The sequence below is a fragment of the Macrotis lagotis genome, chromosome X (assembly GCF_037893015.1).
Source record: "Macrotis lagotis isolate mMagLag1 chromosome X, bilby.v1.9.chrom.fasta, whole genome shotgun sequence".
Taxonomy (NCBI): Eukaryota; Metazoa; Chordata; class Mammalia; order Peramelemorphia; family Peramelidae; genus Macrotis; species Macrotis lagotis.
In genome coordinates this window covers 269,134,793-269,155,008 of record NC_133666.1, presented here as the reverse complement: position 1 = coordinate 269,155,008, position 20,216 = coordinate 269,134,793, and the positions used below count along the sequence as shown (strand labels likewise).

Sequence of the window (20,216 nt, the reverse complement as noted above, 5' to 3'; positions counted from 1 at the left end):
TATGGATTTTGCCCCACCCCTTCCCAGTCTTCCCACCTCTCACTGTTGCACCTTTGGTATCAATATTCATACCAATGAAAGGACAGGCTGGGGGTTTTAGCTCTGGACATCTTCTCTTTGGTCACCACACCTGAACATTGGTGTTAAATATCTTTTCTTTAGCTCTTCATTATTGCTATATATCTAACAGATCTAGAATATGTCTAGTGTTCAAATACTTATCAAAACAAAAGTGTCCAATCATATGCAATTTACAGAATGTAAATAATCTTCCCTCCTCCCCACCCCCCACCCCCACTGGAGTCACACTAGATCATAATTGATCTCCAGAAATCCAGTTTTCCTATTGGTTAAGCTAGATTGCTCTTGAAATGTGTGATTGTGTATTGAACAATTTCTTCAAGGGGAGTATTCTTCTGGCCATCCCTTCAAACCATATCCAATATCAGCGGGGCTTTAACCATTTCGTTACCGGAGGGTGAGCTGCACTGACCGCATTGCCATCTCCAGAAGCCAGTTCATTATCTGTGAGGTCAAGAACAAAAATTAGATCTAGTTGTCTGTGGTACATCCATTGGTCACAAAGATTTCTGAGAAAATTATCGTTTTGTGTTTTAAATCCTTAATTTGTGGGAAAGTATTTGCTTATTCAACCATGTTATAATAATTGCTGGCATTTATATAGAACTTATGATTTTCAAAGTGCTTTAGAACTCCTTGAAAGTAGAAACTTTTGTTATGTATATTTGTATCACCAGAACCCATCTATAAGTTGTGTCATCTTGGACAAGTCACCTAAACTCAAGGGCTTCAATTCTTCATCTTTAAAAAGAAGGAAAAACAGGAACATGTAACTTCTCTGGGACTCAGTTTTTGTTACAAAAGTTTGGTTACCATGGAGAAACCAGTATCACTCAGTGGTATGATTTCTATGAAGTGGTTCACATGAGATTTCTAAGAAATATATAAAATAGGTTTCCTAGATACAAGTGAACGATGATCTTTCTTGCCTCTTTGTCCAAACTAGAGAACTACTCAAAGGGAAAAGAAGGGAGAAAGGCTACCTAAGGGGTGTAAATTTCCATAAATAGTTGTGGCAAAAGGTTCAGAGGTCTTTGATTTCATTCATACTTGATCTCCAACACCAAAATGAGCTTGAACACAAGGGATCAAGGTGGAACTAAAGGTCTTTGTGAAATCTGACAAGGAAAGAGGAGAATAAGACAAAACTCAGTGAAAACAACCGCTATTCATTTCCTATGGCCAACTGAACAAGAGGAAATGGTGTCTATGATGCAGCATGAAGGATGTAAGTTAGACATACAGAAGAATTTCCTGTCATTGAGGATTGTTAAACCCTGGACTAGACTATATTGGGAGGTCATGGAATCCCCTTCTTCGCAAAATGAAAACAAAACAGGGTATAGGATTAATCTTCATCTTGAGGTAGTTTAGTAGAGGGGAATAAACAAGAGAATCCTTCATGTTCCTTTCTGACCCTGGCCTTTTATAAAGCAAAATGAAAGAGAAAGCTACAAATGGTTAAGGGGAAAAAAATCTCACAAAATGCATTTTAATCTATAATTTGTGTTTTTATGTAGCCTTCATTTCCAAGACATACTTTTCCCCCAATCACCATTAAATGAATCAAAATCAATTCACATAGTGAAAGTGTCTGAAGGTGTATACATCCACAGCTGTCCTGTTTTTAAAATAAAAGATAAAATGTATTTTCTCATTGAAGAGAGAGCTCATATTATGTGCCCAATTTTTAAATCTATACTGGAAGCACTCTAACCAATCAAAATATTTTCAAATCACATGATCATGCAAGTTCTGAGGACTTCATAGATAAATCATAAAAATTTTAAAAGACTGAACAATTTTTCACTCATAATTTCAGCTAATATTCTATTCTAGAGTCAATATGGAAAAAATAAAGAAAATACCTCTAAGTTAAAAGTAAATATGAAAGAAAAAATAAGTGGATGAATCCAAAACTTCATTGTCCTCAGTTTGGGTTTCCTCCACCAAAGCAAATTGCAATCCCTCTAATTCTTCAAATATCATGTTCAAGCTCTGCTTTCATCAAACATTTTAACACCCTGTGGTCAAAGTGGTGACAAATCCTTTTGCTCTTGACTAGACTGATCCTCAAGTGAGATATAAATACTGTCAATCATCAGGGCAATATGTAAATCCTTCCCAGTGTAGTAGCATATGCCAGAGTTTATGCCCCATTAACACCCCTACCTGGCAATGAAGTGCTAAAAGAGAATCTGGATGAAGAATAGAACTTCATTTTTATGTCTAAAATATGGCCCTCGTGGTTCTCACTCTATTAAGTTGTTAAGAATATTTGTTCCTTAAATAAATATTACAAGGATCTACTTAAATTTACTTTAATTCCTTACCATATCCATTAATTTGAAAAGAAAAAAACCCCATGGTTAAGAGTATTTCAATTTACAGTTCATTTCAATGGTCAACATTGTGTCTTTCTCTTATACTTAGTGATCTTATATGAGGATGATAAGAATAACTCAGAGGGCACAATTTTCAATGCATATAATCTTGCATTGATGTAGACCAGAGCAGAAAGCACCTAAGCTTAGGAAAAGAGGCACATTTACCTAATACAGTAAGATAATAACAATAGCTGGCATTTGTATAGCATTTTAAAGTTTACAAAGTACTTCATATATGTAACTATTTATATAACTCAGTTGTAATTAAAATGAAATGTAAGGAGTCAGACTAACTTTAACTTTCAGTTAAAGGTTAGTAGAACAGATAACTTATTAGTGAATAGCAGCAAATTTATATAAAACTACATAAAATGAACTGCTATCCAATTAAGAGAGGCAGCAAGACATAATGGGTAGAGCTGGCTCAGGAGTCAAGATGCCCTGCCTAGGTTCAAGACTCTCTCGGATATTGGTTCTGTGGCCCTGAATTTTTGGGTTTGGGGTTTTTTTCCCCCTCTAAGACAGGGTTCACAACCTTTTTAGTGATCTAACCCCTTGGCAGAATAATGTTTCTCAGAATAGTTTCATTTTTTGAAAAAATCATAATCAAAGGAAATATTAAATTTAAGTTAGAAGCCAATAAAAATAAAGATGAATTTCTTTTCAATCCAAGTTTATGGACCCTGTGGTACCTATAGACTCCAGGTTAAGAACTTTAGCTCTAAGCCATCAATGAATTGCTGATCTGTATTTTCTCACTGAGAATTCGTATTGTCAGTCAAATGAATTAATCATCCAATAGTCAACAATGATCAATTATTTAATATATGCCCCATTTGCACTACTGTAGTACTCTAAATTGAACATGACCCTGGCTATGCCAGAGGGCTGCGAGTTCTGGCTGGTCTCCAAATCAACCTAGAAAGGATTTGGATGGGCTAACCACCCTCCAAGGACCAGGCTGGCCAAAACTCATTGCCAAAATGACAGACTGGTCAATCTTCAGAAAGGTTGGATGCCAGACCACAACAATTTAGGAGAGCTATGACTCCTAAATATGCACAAGGATGGGAATCAGAACTAGGAGAGGGAGTGCCTCTACAGAAGTAATCACAGATTTTTAAAAGTCCTACAATAAAAAAAAAAATCTATGTTCAGGACTCTACAGCAAGCTGTGGAAGATTGACCAGTGCCCAGACATACCAGATATATGAAGTGTTTCAACAATGCTCATTCCACAAAGGCTTCTTGTTCCCCATCCTATAGATTCTGGGGAATATCGACTAAGCCTGGTCATTTCAAGACAATAAATGAGCATTAAAGTGCTTTTTAAAAAGGTTAGCTTCTAATATACTGGCTTGAACATTTCATCATTGAAATCATTCTTTCTAAGTGAGAATGGGAGGGGAGTGGCTGTGCCTAGTGAATATCTAAAGCAGTTCACTGAAGGATTTATGAAACTTCCATATCCTATTTTGTGACTCCTCAAACAGGGAAAAACTAATCATCAGCTGTGAATTAGATTCACTCTCCATTTGAAAAAAAAAGAAAAGTTATTCCAAGAAATCCCTTAATGTTTAAACAACATGCTTTAGTCCTGTCCTCCCTGCAATATCTCCTCCATCTCCTTTTAAAAACAAATAACAAAAACTAAACTGCCTTCCTCTTGGGTTACATATATGGAGGGGAATACATAGCAACTACTTTTTTCTATTCATCCTCTAAAAATAAAATAAAAAGGGGCAGCTAGGTGGTACAGTGGATAAAGCACCAGTCCTGGAGTCAATAGGACCTGAATTCAAATGTGACCTCTGACAGAAAATAATTACTTAGATGTGTGACCTTGGGAAAGTCACAACCCCATCGCCTAGCAAAAACCAAAAAATAAAATAAAATAAAAATTATTAATTAGTAAAAGAATGACTGTTAGATCAAGTATGTGGTTATTCTGACACTGTGAAATCCATGTAAACTCTTACCTGAAGAAGATACCAATCTCGTTCCAGAAGGCATCAAAGGCTGGAAAAAGTGAAATTTCAAACATTTTCCGGTAACCTTGTCACATATGCCATATTGACAAGTGCAGATCTCTTTGCATCCCACTCCATAGGTACCATAAGGACATTCTTCAGGATTTAAAAGAAAAAAGTTTAGTGGAGGAGTTAATTATTTCCATTTTTTAGTTCTGATTTGAAGATGAAACTCAATTTTTAAAAACATATCTAGTTCATAAGAATAGATTTCCTAAAAAAACAAAAAGTAGGGGCAGCTAGGTGGTGCAGTGGATAAAGCCCAGTTCAAATCCAGTCTCAGACACTTAATAATTACCTAGCTGTGTGGCCTTGGGCAAGCCACTTAACCCCATTTGCCTTGCAAAAAAAAAAAAGTAAAATTCAGACTTAAATGTTCTCCTAACAGATCAGAAATGCTAAGCCCGGATAATTCAAGAATCAATAATAATGGTATAATGGAAAGCTTGGGGTCACAGGAACTAGATTTGAGTCTGGGTACTTAGCTTTTCTCAGTTTCAGGACACTTTTTTTTTTAAATGCGGTGGTTGGTCCCAGTAACCTCTGTGCTTCCTTCCAACCCTAGCTCTGTGATATAGCTGATATGTCATGATCTTCACAGTAACTGTAGTGAAGTAAGTGTTGCAATATGATTTAGCCCCATTTTATAGATGAGGAAACTGAGAAAGAGATGTGACTTGCCTATGTTCACATAAGTTGTAAATGTCCAAGGGGCAGCTACATGGTGCAATGAATAGAGCACTGGCCTTAGAATAAGGACAAGAGTTTGAATTCAGCCTCAGTCACTTGACAATTACTAGAGTGTGACCTCGGGCAAGTCACTTAACCACTGCCTCATACCCAGGTCCATCTCCAATCATCCTGATTTATATTTGGTCATTGGACCCAGATGACCTTGAAAAGAAAAGTAAAAATGGTGACTTAACACAGCACCCCCTCACTCAAATCTGATTCATGTGCTTGCCATGGTCCTTGGTGTCATGGTCTTCTTCAAGAATGAAGGACAAACATCAAATGTCCAAGGAAGGATTTAGACTCAGGTCTCTCAGACTCTGAGGCCAGTGCTCTATCCATTATATTAGGCTATTTCCCTTAATTACTCCTGTTGTAAAATTTAATTAGAAGCAAAATTGCCAACAAATAGCCATTTTCTCCAGAATAAAAAAAGTTGCATTTCAGAGGTGGGAGGAGCTTCAGAGAAACTGAGGCCTCAATGTTAACGGGTGACAGAGATGACACAGTTCCAGTTCAAGGGATTTCAACTTCCCAATATTATATCTCCTGCTCTCTTTCTCTTTCTGAACAGGAGTTGGTTTTCTCTCTGTTTCTCTCTCTCTCTCTCCCCTCTCTATATTTCTCTCTTTGTCCTTCCTGTCTGTATGTCTGTCTGTCTGTGTGTGTGTGTGTGTGTGTGTGTGTGTGTGTGTGTCTGTCTCTGACTCTGTCTCTCTACTTGTCTACTCTGTCTCTCTGTCTCTGTCTCTATCTCTGTCTCTGTCTCTATCTCTCTCTCTCTCTCTCTCTCTCTCTCTGTCTCTCTCTCTCTCTCTCTCTCTCACACACACACACACACAAACACTACATACCACTTTTTTTTAATTAGTTTTTTTTGCAAGGCAATAGGGTTAAGTGGTTTGCCCAAGGCCACATAGCTAGGTAATTATTAAGTGTCTGGGGCTGGATTTGAACTCATGTACTCCTGACTACAGGACGAGTGCTCTATCCACTGCACCACCTAGCTGCTCCCTACACACCACCTTTTTAATAGGTTAGCTATATGGAAAACCAAGAGAGGTAGAGAAGTGGAAGAAAAATTACAAAGGGCACAGAATCACTCCTTCCAGTTCCTCAGGGGTCATGGAATATGAATTGTGCTTAGCTTTGAGAATAAGGTTGGTTTATAAATCTAAAACTGGTCTAAGCTTTTCTTTTCATATGAGGTAATAAGGGGCAGAGTTGGGATTTGACTTTGGATCTTTGAACTTAGGTTTAGTCCTCTTTCCAGTGATTCACAGTCCATTTGCCTGGCAGGAAGGTCAATTGGCAAGACATGGGAACCTTGGTCTCTACATAGAGAGTGGTAGATTGAGCTCCAAAAGGAAGAAAGAAAGCAAGAATAACCCCAGTTCTGTCCCTCAAAGAACCAGAAAATTTTCTTTCCTAACCTCCTCTCCCCATCACTTTCTTAGTTTTGAAATGAGTACAATAACATTGACTTACTAGCCTTACTTAGGGGCAGCTAGGTAACACAGCAATTAGAATTCCAGACCTGGAGGCAAGAAGACCTGAGTTTAAATCCACTAGCTGTGTAACCCTAATAATGGCACTTAAACTTGTTGCCTCAGTTTCCTCATCTGCTAAATGAGCTGAAGAAGGCAATGGATAACCACTCTAGTGTCTTTGCCAAGAAAATTCCAAATAGGGTCACAACAGTAGGAAAAAACTCTGTTCAGGAAAGTGAAGATAAATCCCATTAGAAACCTAAAAATACTAAATAAGCTTTAAAGGTGCCTGTGAATTGTTGTACCCATTTGCTTAATGGAAGTCTAATCTTGTTTTCATGGCCTTCCCATTGAAAAAAAAAAGGAAACCTCTCAGTTGAGGTAAAAAGAAACAAAAATGCCACAAATAAATAAATGTAAGAGTCCTGATTTGGGACTCTTACAAATCCTATCTCTGTGACTTAGCAGCAAATCCAACCTGTCTGGGACTTCATTTTATCCCCTGTAAAATGAAGGTGATGATATTAAGTAGATGACATCTCTAGTTCCTTTCCAATTCAAATTCTATGATTATTGATAGTGTTTCAAGTGAGTCCTTCTCAAGGGGTGACCAGAACTCTATAAAAGATTTGTTACTCTTAGACATTAGTTCAACAAAATTATATGGGAGGAGGTGATTTGGAGAGGTCTAAAAGATACCTATGTAGACAACTTCAAGGGAGACAAGCTATCTATACATAAGTAGCAGCAACCTAAAAATTTAGTTCAATTCTCAGATAAGGTGGGGGTTTTTTAATCCCCTAGAAACCTAGTACATAGATTTCTGTTAGGCATATAATACAGAGATTCAGGCTGATTGGAATCTTGACCATATAACATCAAACATCTGGATGATTAAAAACTTGGATAAAGTACCAGTTTTTATCTGGATGTTTGAGATCATTTAGACACAACCAAACTTGAACTACTTTGGATAGCTCAAAATGGAATAGAGTTCAAAATGTCATTCCAAGAAGCTCACAAAAGCTTCCCCAATCAACATTTCATGCCAGGAGAGAAGGAAGTCTCGATAGCAAAATTTCTCTAGAATCTGAAGGATGCCTGAAGAGGAATCCTAAAAAATTTCCTTAGAACTGGCATCACTCAATGGCTATTACACCAGTCCAGTGGAAGAGCCACTTGCTGCAAGAATTTGGAATCTTTACAAATTGCTTCTTTACTCATATGTGAACATACAGTTAAAAAGACTATTCTATGCCAGGAGAAAAACAATCTATGGTCTATACTTGCTATATTATAAGTGTGATTGTGTTAAGCACTTCCTCTTTCATTTGCTTGCAAAGAGCATTGGTCTTTTTGAATGATAAAACCTGCTATTTACAAAAAATGCAATCCTATTCAAACAAAAGATCTTTGTTTGTGTGTGTGTGTGTGTGTGTGTGTGTGTGTGTGTGTGTGTGTGTGCGTGTGTTTGAGAGAGAGAGAGAGAGAGAGAGAGAGAGAGAGAGAGAGAGAGAGAATTTGTCAAATAGATGTTTCATTAAGGTCCATCATTCCTACTGTTCAAATTGACTACATTGGAAGCTAATGATGGTAATAACAACAATAATAATTACAACAACCACTTAAAATTTAAAACATACATTTCCAGTTCTTGGCACTTTCTGTCATTTCTAAGTTATATTTAGATCTTGAGGAATTATTAGATAAACTTCAACAGTTCAATATTAGATAGCTGCATTCTTTTTTTAAAGGTACAATTTCATTACAACTACATTAAATTGGGGAAATTACTAAGAAATAAATCAAAGGTTTTAGTGCTTTCATTAAAAAAGCTTTAATTTGTAAAATCTGATCACTTTTTAGTTTTAGTTTTTTCACCTACAGAAAGGTATTTTCCCATCTGTAAAAGTTCCCAAAGAAGAGAAAAGAGGTTTCCTGATATTGTAAAGGTTTTTAAACATTGTTCTTTTGGTTGAAACTTGATTCAAAAATATTGCAAATTAAAAGGACTCAAGTTTTAATAAATTTTACAAACACTTCTCTCTACTCTTAATAAGCAGATTTCAAGGGAACAGAAACCATCCTATCAACTTCTAAGGTTGCTCTCATTCCTGTCTGCATCTCTTTCTTCTCTTCAGATTTCATTTATCCTATTTTTCTGAACGGTCTAAAGGTTCCATTTTTGTTTTGGTTATCAAAGAATCCTTTTTAAAGTGTTAGGAATACTGATGGTATTCCCCCAACCTATTGCTAAATGTGTACTGTTGCTCCCCAAGGAATATTTTGCCTTGAATTGTCTATACCCTCCAACCTTTCCTGTTTAAAGAATCACCCATCTCGAAAGCTTACAGCCTGTAGAACAAACAGGTCTAGACACCTAGTACCCAATAGCTTTAAAAGCAAGGAAGATGTTAGAACCTTTTTGGTAGCATTTCTCTGCTGAATTTTCTAAACTGGAGGGGTAGATTGCTCTGTGTGTGTGTGTGTGTGTGTGTGTGTGTGTGTGTGTGTGTGTGTGTGTGTGTGTGTTCAGCTTTGTCTTTGTCCACTGATTTTAATGGGGGCTTTTGGGTATCCTTTCTACTTAAGACGATTCCTTCCCTTAGTGTCTTTGGTGTGTGAGCCTCCCACCTGATCCTTTGCACTAAAGAGAGTCCTTAGTAAAAGTGGTGTGGAAAGGGTGCGGCGTCCGGAGCCACAGAGCCGGGGATCACCCAGCTCACTGGCATTACCTTCTGAGTGATCTTCAGCTTTTCACTTAATAATGACACCTAACATTTGTAAAGCACTTTATCTAGATTCTCTTTTTCGATTCTCACAATAACCCTATCAGGTATATGATATTAAATTTGTAATATTCTGTTAACGCATTTCACAGATGAAGAAACTGAGGCTGAGATTTGCCCAGCTCTCCACACTGGCTAAGTCTCTGGGAGTCGTATTCGAACTCGGCTCTTCCTGGCTCCAGATCCAGCGCTCTGGTCACTGTGCCACCTAACTGTTCTGCTGGGGCTCAGTCTTCCCAGCTGTAAAAACGGACCCGCTGGACGCCGGGGTCTCTCTGCAGTTTAAGCCCCCCTGAAGCGTTCGAAGTGCGCGGAGCCCTCCACCTGCTGCCTGCCCGGCGGGCCCCGTGTTTACCTTTGCAGACGCCATACTCCTCGCCAAAAGCATCCTCCTGGTCGGTAAAATAGCAGAGCAGCCCGGGGCCGCACTTGGCGCCGTCCATGCCCGAGACAGTGCGGTAGCAGGTCTCCCCGAGGTTGGCGGCGCACACGCGGCAGCAGCCGCAGTCGTCCAGCACCGTCTGCTTGCAGGGCTGGCCGCTTCTGCAGTGGCCGGGGTCGCAGGCCGGGGGGCAGTCCACCGCGTACCTCTGGCCGGCCCTGTTGGCCCCCGGGTGCGCGGGGGCCAGCGGCGCGGCCAGCAGCGCGGTCAGCAGCAGCCAGAGGCCCTTCATGGCTGAGCCCCGGGGCCGGCGCGCAGAGGATGCTGCGGGACGAGGCTGGGCTAGAGCCCCGCGCTCCGGGCTGCGGGAGGCGGCCGTCAAGCAGCCCCAGGAGCGGCTGAGCCCCGGCCACGAGCGAAGAGCTTTATACGCTGGGCTGCCCGCACGCTTCGCCGTCACCAGTTTCCTCAATCCGGCTGAGCTGTCCCCCTGCCAACCTCTCCCGCTTCAGTTTATGGAATCCAGGATGAAGGTCGGATTAACACGCCGCTGCCATCCAGGAATTGAAAAGGCCGAGCTGATGTCATCTGTTATGTTTAGTCCGTTGTTTTGCATGAGGACTGAAACCCTCTCACATCCGTCTCCAAAGCTCAAGGACGTCTGCAAAGGGGGGCAGGGGGAAAGCGGAGATTGCATACCACCCTGGAGGCCAGGAGCGGCTTGACACAGGGCACCTCGCGGAGCGAAGCTTTGTCTTGCCAAAAGTCAAGTCAAGAGGCAGATGGGACCCGATTCAGTGACTGGGAAAGAAGAAGGGCTATCTGCCCTAGTCCGGAGGTTCCAGGGTTCGGGTTAAGTGGAGCTACCGGACAGGCAAAGAGAGGCCTGGATCGCAAGGAGCACAGCGGCAGATGGGGGCTCATCCAACATCCATAAGGTCGCTTGCAAGAAGAAATGGTTGTACTGCACCTTTTCAGTGCTCAGAAGAAGAAAGCATTAGGTTAGGGAGTTCCCCCCCACCCTTGCTTTTACCATCCTGGATTTTTTCCCTTTCCCCAAAACCTTATTTCCAAAGCAATTTCCAAAGCAAACTTAATTCCCAAAGCAAAGACACATTTAGCATATGTCTACCTATTTCTGTAGCTCTACTTAGACATTACATTGCAGCTAGGATTGAACTTTAAAATCAATGCAAAAAAAAAAAAGCCACAAAAGAGGTAAAGCCCCTGCTGCTAGCGTTTCTAGGTTACTTGATTCTAGAAAAAAAACTTATCAGTTGGACTTCCACTGACCCAGAACTGCCTGGGGAGAAGACTAATCCATCACCAGCTCTGCTTGTCCAGTGACAGGACAGATTCAAAGTCCTTCCCCTCACCTTAGGGCATCTGACAGAGTCCTTACTCAGAAATGCCAAGACCAGGCAACTATCCCAAGAAAACAGAGGAGCCAGCGGGGAAATGGGAACATTGCTCCAGCTAGGGAAGTCCTGAGGAGGGGCCACTGAACAAACTCACACAGCCTACGGGTGGTTGGCGCCACCCTTTAGGCAACCAGACCAGAGAGAAGACAGAGTAGATCTCCTGAAATGTCACCTGAGAACAAGGGCCTTCCCCAGGAAGGAAAATTGAAGGAGGAAAGAGTGGGGAAGCTGCTTTATTACTAAATTTGGATATTTTCAAATAAAGACTGAGGTGCACTCTAAATGACAAAGTGGCATTTTTAAGTTTTACAAAATACTTTATATGCATTAACTCATTTGATGCAACAATCCTGGGAAGTAATGGTGTAGAAATGGAAACTGAGGTTCAGAGAGTGAGTGACTTTTCTAAGGTCTCATTGCTAGTAAGTGTCAGAGGGAGAATTTGAACCTAGATCCCGCCTGGTTTCAAATCCTCATTAAGTGACCTTTCCCTTGCCAGATCTTAAATAGCCTTGGAAAGAAAAGTGCAAAAAACAATGTATTTCTCTCTAAAACAAGACTAAGAGAAAACAATTTCTAACATTAAAAGATTTAATTGCATGGCAATGCTTTTAAATACTGAAGTGTTAAAGAAGAGAGCAATAAGTACTAAAAGAAAAAAATGCAGACTTATTTTATACTAGTCAATATATGGTTACTATTTTTTAATATTTAATGTTCTTGATTTCCTTTTCATTCCCTGAGTTTAATTGTATTTAGATGGAAGCTATAGTCTTTCTAGGCCTCATATATTGAAAGATATTGTTGTTCATCCTTCATTCTTCATGAGAACCAAAGACATCCTGGGTGATATATTAACTTGTGCATAAATTTGAATTGTGAAGCAGAGTTGCACAGTCATCATTTTCACTCTCTTCTCCTGAGTCATTGAAGTCTACTAGCAAGACAAAAAGTCAGGATGACTGGGCATAACGAGGATGCAATGGATGATCTTGGCATCTTTAAAGTCCAACCAGTCTCTAAGTGTTCCACGATACCTGCTTCAGCTATCTTCATGACTGTTGGAATAAATTGTTCTCATTCACCCTTTCTACCAGGGAAAAATCTGTGGAAAAAATATAATACATTATAGTGGAAAGAGCCCTGAGTTCTTGTTCCTGTTCCAACAACAAGAGTTCACCTTCATATGGAAACTTTAAGCTTGTGCAAATACTAATATTCCCATATTAGAGATAAGGAAAGTAGTGACTTGGCCAAGGTTCCTTGCAGCTCTAAATTTCTGTAACTCTTGTTAGGGAAGGTTTGAACTGGTCTTTGAAGATGACTTGGATTTGGATGGACTAAAGGGAAGGGAAAGATCATTCCAAGAAGAGGAATTAATATGGAGAAAAGCACAGAGACCTTAATGACTATAGCATATGCAGAGAAAAATGAGGACCAAGGTCTATATTGGGAAGTAATAGAAAATAAGTTTGGATAGGTAGCATAGAGACAGATTACAAAAGACCTTAGAGCCAAGTGAAGAAGTCTTGATGAAATTAATATAATATACAATGGTGACCAATGAAGATTCTTGAGTGGGATGATGAAACAGTTTATTTTGGCAGTAAGAAGCACAGAACCGGATAGAGGAATGGAATGATGGGACCAGCTGAGAGAGGACTACCATAAGTCAGAAATGAAATGGTGATGTTGAGATGAGTAGAGACAACAGGAAAGGAAAGGAAGGAATCATTTTGAAAGTTATTTCAAAGAGGGGAAATTTCATAACTAGGGACTTGTTTACTATATAAGAAAAAGAAAATGGGGGCAGCTAGGTGGCATAGTGGATAAAGCACTGGCCCTGGAGTCAGGAGTACCTGGGTTCAAATCCGGTCTCAGACATTTAATAATTACCTAGCTGTGTGGCCTTGGGCAAGCCACTTAACCCCATTTGCCTTGCAAAAACCTAAAAAAAAAATGGGAAGAGCCAAAACTATTTCCAAAGAGTGGAGCCTGAATGATTGGGAAAATAGTGCTGTCTCTGACTGAAAGAGCAAAGTTGGAATGAGGAACTGATTTTTTTTAAGGGAAAGATGAAGAATTTCCTTTGTTCCACTAGGTAGTTCAATGGATAGATCTCTGAGCCTAGGGTCAGGAAGAGCTGAGGTCAAGTCAGATCTTAGATACTTACTAGCTGTGTAATCCTGAGGAAGTCAACTGACCTCTGATTGCCACAGTTTCTCCATCTGTAAACTAGGGAATAAGAATATCTACCTCCCAGAGTTTCTGTGAAGATAAAGTACAATAATATTTGTAAGTGTCTGGCATAGTACCTCGCACATGGTAGCTATTATGTTGATTATTATCCTCTTCAAACATAATGAATTTGATGAAAGACGTTGGAATTCTACTGAGAAGATTCTAGTAAGTAATTGGAGAAGTGGGTAAGAGGAACAGAGGAGAAATAAAAATTTGGGAGTTTAAAAGCACAGAGGTAAGGATTGAAACCACAAGAATAAGAGTTCTTCATAGAAGATTGTAGATAAAGAAGAACAGAAGATGCTGAAACAGAGGAAACAAATAGGTATCTATTGATGGGGGACTGGTCAAATGAATTGTGATGCATGAATGTGCAGGAATAATATTGCACTTTAAAAGATAACAAATGTAGGGTGGCTAGATGGTGCAGTGGGATAGAGCACCGGCCATGGAGTCAGGAGTACCTGAGTTCAAATCCAGCTTCAGACACTTAATAATTACCTAGCTGTGTGGCCTTGGACAAGCCACTTCACCCCATTGCCTTGCAAAAAAAAAAAAAAAAACACCTAAAAAAAAAAGACAACAAATGTGAAAAATTCAGGGAAACTTGGGAATACTAGAAGGCATGATGAAGAACAAAGTAAGCAGAACTAATTTACATAATAATCACAACAATTTAAAGGAAAATAGCACCTAATAATAGCACTCAGATCAATGCAATGACTAATTCTGAGTCCAAATAGTTAATAAGGAAATCTTTTTCCCTCTACTCAGTAAGGAGTGGTGACTTAAAGGTCTTGAATAGGACTTGAATTAAAGGACTTGAATAGTAAGTGTATTGCTCTGTTTTATTTAACTGTACTTTTTAGTTGCAAGAAAAGACTATATTGGAAGGCAATGTTGGAAAATGCCAGAAATTTAAAAATCAATCAAATTTCAACAATTAAAAAAAAAGATAAGGAGGGTCAGCTAGGTGGTGCACTAGCCCTGAATCAGAAGGATCTGAGTTCAAATGAGACCTCAGACAATTGATACTTACTGGCTGTGGGACCTTGGGCAAGTCCCTTAACCCCATTGTCCTACACACACACACACACACACACACACACACACACACACACACGCACACGCACACGCACACGCACATGCACACAGACACACAGACACACAGACACACACAGAAGACAGAGTAGGATCACCTAATCAGCAAGATGTTTTCTTGTTTTAGTTGTTTTCTACAAATCTTTGCCAATCAGAAACTTAAAAATAAGTGCATGAAATATGTGCCAATAATAAAAATTGACTCCATAAGATAAAAAAACAGAAATATCATACAAACTAAAAAATACCATAAAATAATAATGAAGACAATAAATACTCAGTGTCCCCACTCTTCACACTGACCACCAACCTCTTAAGCATGTGCACCTGGGTCTAACTATGAGCAGCTCTGCCACGTCTGCCCACAGCAGTGAATCAGACTGAACCTCTCCTAACCCCATAAGACATAGCAGATACTAACTGGATCCAGCCATGCAAGCAGAACAATTTTAAAGAGAAGTAGGTAGGATAGAATTGGCTAGAGGGAAAAGAATTCACATGCCAGAGAGAGAAGGGATTGGAAATTCATTTGTGGACATTTGGGACCATTTGGGACCAGAAAGTCACTCTGGGTAAAGATTCCCATGGCACCTAAAGTGATGAGACTCAGAGTATCTGTGAATAACTTTGTGGTTCAAGAGTGAGGAGGAAAAACAGTGAAGAAGAAAAAAAACTTTGGGAATTCAAAAGAAAGGCTGAACCAAAAGTTCAAGGGAGAAAGCCTGAATAAAATCTTAGTTCATAAGTAGAGAATACAACAAAAAGGCCTATAAGCACATCAAAAAGAATGAGTAGAAATTCAGAGACACCAGAGTATAATGAACTTGTATTAAAATATGATAGAAAATTAACTGAGAAGAGTGTCACCAGCTCCGGAGGCAGGAGAACCTGAGTTCAAATGTGACCTCAGACACTTAATTGCCTAGTTGTGTGACCTTGGGCAAGTTACATAACCCCATTACCTTAAATAAATTTTAAAAAATTAAAAAAAAGAAAATTATCTGAACTTCTCTAATCAAAAAGACAACCTAGAGATCATGGAATTACATGAAGAAAACTCAAAATGGTATTAGGAAGAAAATTAGGTTAGAAATCAGAGTTCTGGGTACAGAACATTTTTAAGAGTGGGGGATTCAAAAAGAAGACACAATGGACATTGTTCCCAAAGCATCTGGAGTCCTAAAGCAGAAAATGATAAATTTGGAATACAAAAAAATACAGAAGTAGAAGAAAATTTACAAGAATGGAAACAAAGGGCAACAAAAAATGAAAAGAACATCTGAATTCTAGAGAATTCCTAAGCAACTGGCCAGAATGCAATGTTAACTTCAAACTCCAATATCATACCACAGGATATAATACAAGAAAGCTGTCCTGAACTTTTGAATATGGACAACAAAGCAATTATCATACAAATCCACAGATCATACTACCAAAAAATAACTTTGTCTTTCATAAACAAAGCATGGTATAGAGCACTGGAATTGCTGTCAAGAAAATTTTGGTTCAAAACCTGCCTTACAATCTGATCCAATTAAAATCACTTAACCTCTCTCTGCCTCAGTTTCCTCACATGCAAAATGGCCTCCAAGATCCCTCCCAGTTATAAATCTTTAAACCTAGGTGGAAAAATCCAGGATTACAATTCAAAGTTCAGTAATGAAAACAGCAACTATAAAAAATACAATAACAAATATTGCAAGTAGCTAGGATACAGATATTCTTTTTTCTTTTTTTTAAAATTTTATTTGAGTTTTGAGTTTTACAATTTTTCTCTCAATCTTACTCCCCCCCCACTGAGAGCAATCTGTCAGTCTTTATTTTGTTTCCATGTTGTACATTGATCCAAATTGAGTGTGATGAGAGAGAAATCACATCCTTAAGGAAGAAACAAAAAGTATAAGAGATAACAAGATCAGACAATAAGATATGTTTTTTTTCTCTAAATTAAAGGGAATAGTCCTTGAAATTTGTTCAAATTCCATGGCTCTTTAACTGGATACAGATAGTATTCTCCATTGCAGACAGCCCCAAATTGTCCCTGGTTGTTGCACTGATGGAACAAGCAAGTTCATCAAGGTTGACCATCACCCCCATGTTGCTGATAGGATGTACAGTGTTTTTCTGGTTCTGCTCATAGGATAAAGATTTTCAACTATAAAAGTATCCCACTTCAAATGACCCAGGGTGGCAAAAGAAATTAGACAAAAGAACGGCATTGCAAAAGAACTCAAGCTGCAATTCAAAATACCATGTCCTACACTATACTTATTGATGCAAAAACACAGACCTTCACCAAAAGGGAAACATCGAAGGCATTCCTGCAAACAAACATAACATTGATGAGCAAGTTAAGAAACTCTATATTGTTGTTCAAGAGTGTTCTACTCTTCATGACCCCATTTGGGATTTTGTGTTTGTTTTTGTTTTTGGCAAAGATTCTGGTTTGCCATTGCCTTATTCAGCTCTTTATATAGAAAAGGAAACTGAGTCAAGCAGGATTAAGTGACTTGTCACACAGCCAATAAGTGTCTGAGGCCAGACCTGAACTCAGGAAGATGAGACTGCTTTACTCCAAGTCTGGCACTACATCTACTTCATCCAATCTAGATGCCACAGGAAACAGCATAGTGTAGTAGAAAGAATGCTTAGTATGGAATCAGAAAACTTAGGTTTAAATACTTGCTCTACCACTTTACCTGTGTGTCAAATCATTTCATTTGACTGAGTTTTATATATAAAATAAGGGGGTTGGGAGAAGAGTAGGTGTTTAATAAATTCTTATTGATTTTTAAAATACTATTTGTCATATGGGATGTCTTAGAGGGAAAGGGAGGGATATATAGGATGCTAATGGTCATGTAAGAAAGAGAAAACATCAATAAAAATTATTTTTTAAAAAAAATTTTGACTAGTTGATCTTTGCCTATTAAAGTTAGTGAAGTTAAAAGAAGGGAAAATTCTTTATGTTATGAACTTTTAACATTTATCAACAAACGAAAACATTCCACAATACTAAAAGAAATAAAAAAGAGATTATATAGGAAACCATAAGCTTCTCTTATGGAGTTTTTTACATATTAAATTTTGCTTACATGATAAATTTAATGACATGGAAAAATTATCCTGCTTTCAATTCCTTCCATGTATTTTTAAATTTTATGAATGCCCTTTCTTTTCTTCCTTTTTTCTTTCCTCATTTTTTCCCTTTCTTCCTTTCCTCTTTCTCTTTTCTTTCTTTCCTTCCTTCTACCTACCTCTCACTCTCATCCTTCCTTCTTTCATTTCTTTTGAATTTCTGTCACTTCCCATTAACTCATATCCATTCCCAATAGAAATCTTTCCTGAGTGAAAGTCAGACAAATCAAATCATAGGTTATGTATGAAAATTCATATCTCATTCTGCATCTTTAGTTTGTTATCTGCCTGCTAAGAGATAGGAATGCATCAGGACATATAAATAACCCAAAGTTTCTCTGAATTGTTCATGTTTGTCATTTCTTCTTTCATAATAATAATCTTCCATTATGTTCATATATCACAATTTTTTCAACCATTTCCCTATTGATGAGCATCTGCTTTATTTCCAGTTCTTTGCTCCCACAAAGAATACTTCTTTCAGAAGTATTATGGCTTATCTTTTCCATATCTTTTGCCCCATGGGATAATGCCAAGGAATTATATTACTAGGCAAAGGGTATGTGCAGTTACATATCATTTGGGGCATAGTTCAAAATTACTTTCCAGATTATTTCAACTACTATACAACTCCATCAATAGTGTGTCTATTCTGTTACCAGCTTAAAGAGAACCCCAATGAATATTTGAATGACTAGAGAACAAGAAGGGAAAGGTAGTTGAAGCTAGAGATTGGAACTTACTCTCTCTAATAACCAGAATTAACAGCAGCTTCAGGTGCCTGACAAGTCAATGAGAAGAAGCATGGGATTAAGGTGACCAAATATACAATATCCCTAATTAATAGCTTATTCAGAAACTTAGAATAGATCAAATGAAATAGAATCCATCCCTATGGAACTTTTAAATCAGAAAACTGATTCAGTCTTTTCCCCTGAGGTTTCAGGTTATTCACTTTAGTCAACAGGTTTCCCAATACATTTTGAATTTGGATCCTGGTGTTTATTTCTAAAAGTCAGCATCTTCTGCAAGAAATGGGAGACAGGGTTAGAATAAACAAAGAGAGCTGCACAACATCCTGCTGGGCAGTATTGGTGTTAGAACGTGACCCTGGTGGGGCTGAGATCATTGATTCTATGGCCCCAGTTTGTAATGCTAACCATGGGCAGTCTGTTAGCCTGCTGTCAGTCACAAGAGGAGTTGAGTGAGAAACTGTGCATACATTAGTACTAATGGAAAAAAAAAAAAAAAACAGTTCCAAGCAATGGAGACCAGCAGAATCAGTTGTGGATGTGAAGTCTGATCCAGGACCACACCTACTGGGGAGAAGTGGGATGACTTTTCTACTGACTCTTCATGTGCTTGCTTCTCTTGATCTGAAATTGGGAATTGGAATTGGGCCGTATGCAAAAATCATCGAATCTGAGTTGAATGGAACTTTATGTGTTTTCTAATCCAGTCTGGACATAGATAGGGATCAACTCCATAATATTACTAAGGGGAAGGAAACAAGGATTTATTAAACACCTACCATTTGCAGGAACAATAATAAGTGCTTTATAAATATTATCTCATCTAGTCCTTACAACATCCCTGGAAGATGGGTGCAATGATCAAATATCCCATTTTACAGTTAAGGAAATTGAGACAGAGCTTTAATGATTTGCCCAAGATCACACATAACTAGGAGGTGTCAGAGGCTGAATTTGAATTCAGGTTTTACTGATTCTAGGTTAGAGAGCTCTATTTACTAGACCACCTAATTGTCTCCACCTAGGTAGCAAAGAATGTTACCAATTTATTGCACCAAAAGGAGGAAGAGAGAAATCCAGGTCAGAAGAGGCAGTTGTAGTATAAGAAAATGGGGTCACAGCCCACATAATCCTAAAATTCTCAAAGCTAGAAGGGAACCTAGATTTCATAAGATTCAACCTCTTCTTTTTTTGTATATGCTAACATCCCTAATAAGTGACCACTTAGCCTTTACTGAAGATCTCGGATGACAAGGGTTATACTACTTCTTGTTGTTCCATCATTTTTCTTCAACCATGTCTGACTCTCTATGCCCCATTTTGGTTTGGTTGGTTTTTGGCAAAGATACTAGAGTGGTTTACCTTTTCCTTCTCCAGCAACTTTTACAGTTTAGTAAACTGAGGCAGAGATAAGGGACTTGCCCAGGGGTCACACAGTTAACAAATGTCTGAGACCAGGTTTGAACCCAAGAAAATGAGTCTTCTCCATTCCCCTAATTCATCAACAAGTTTGAGATCCATCAGTAACCTCTAACCTGGATTAGTCCATCTGTTGAGATGGTTGTACCAGGATATGACCACTGCACATGCTACAGTTTCTTGAAGACACAGTTGAGAATTGAGGCCTTGAAGACACCAAAAGTGGATAAGCAGACCTGAAAAGCACTAGGCA

The 20,216-nt window shown here is 38.7% G+C and overlaps 1 protein-coding gene across 1 annotated transcript; it reads right to left on the bottom strand.

Annotated features, from left to right (window-relative positions):
* Positions 1-291: 291 nt before the first annotated feature.
* Positions 292-12,368, bottom strand: ESM1 (endothelial cell specific molecule 1). The gene is made up of 5 exons (XM_074201994.1): positions 12,350-12,368; positions 10,528-10,552; positions 9,865-10,397; positions 4,448-4,594; positions 292-525 (listed from the first exon to the last, which is right to left on the bottom strand). The coding sequence occupies exons 1-5, from the start codon at positions 12,366-12,368 to the stop codon at positions 446-448; spliced, it is 804 nt and encodes a 267-aa protein (XP_074058095.1). The 3' UTR covers positions 292-445.
* Positions 12,369-20,216: the final 7,848 nt, after the last annotated feature.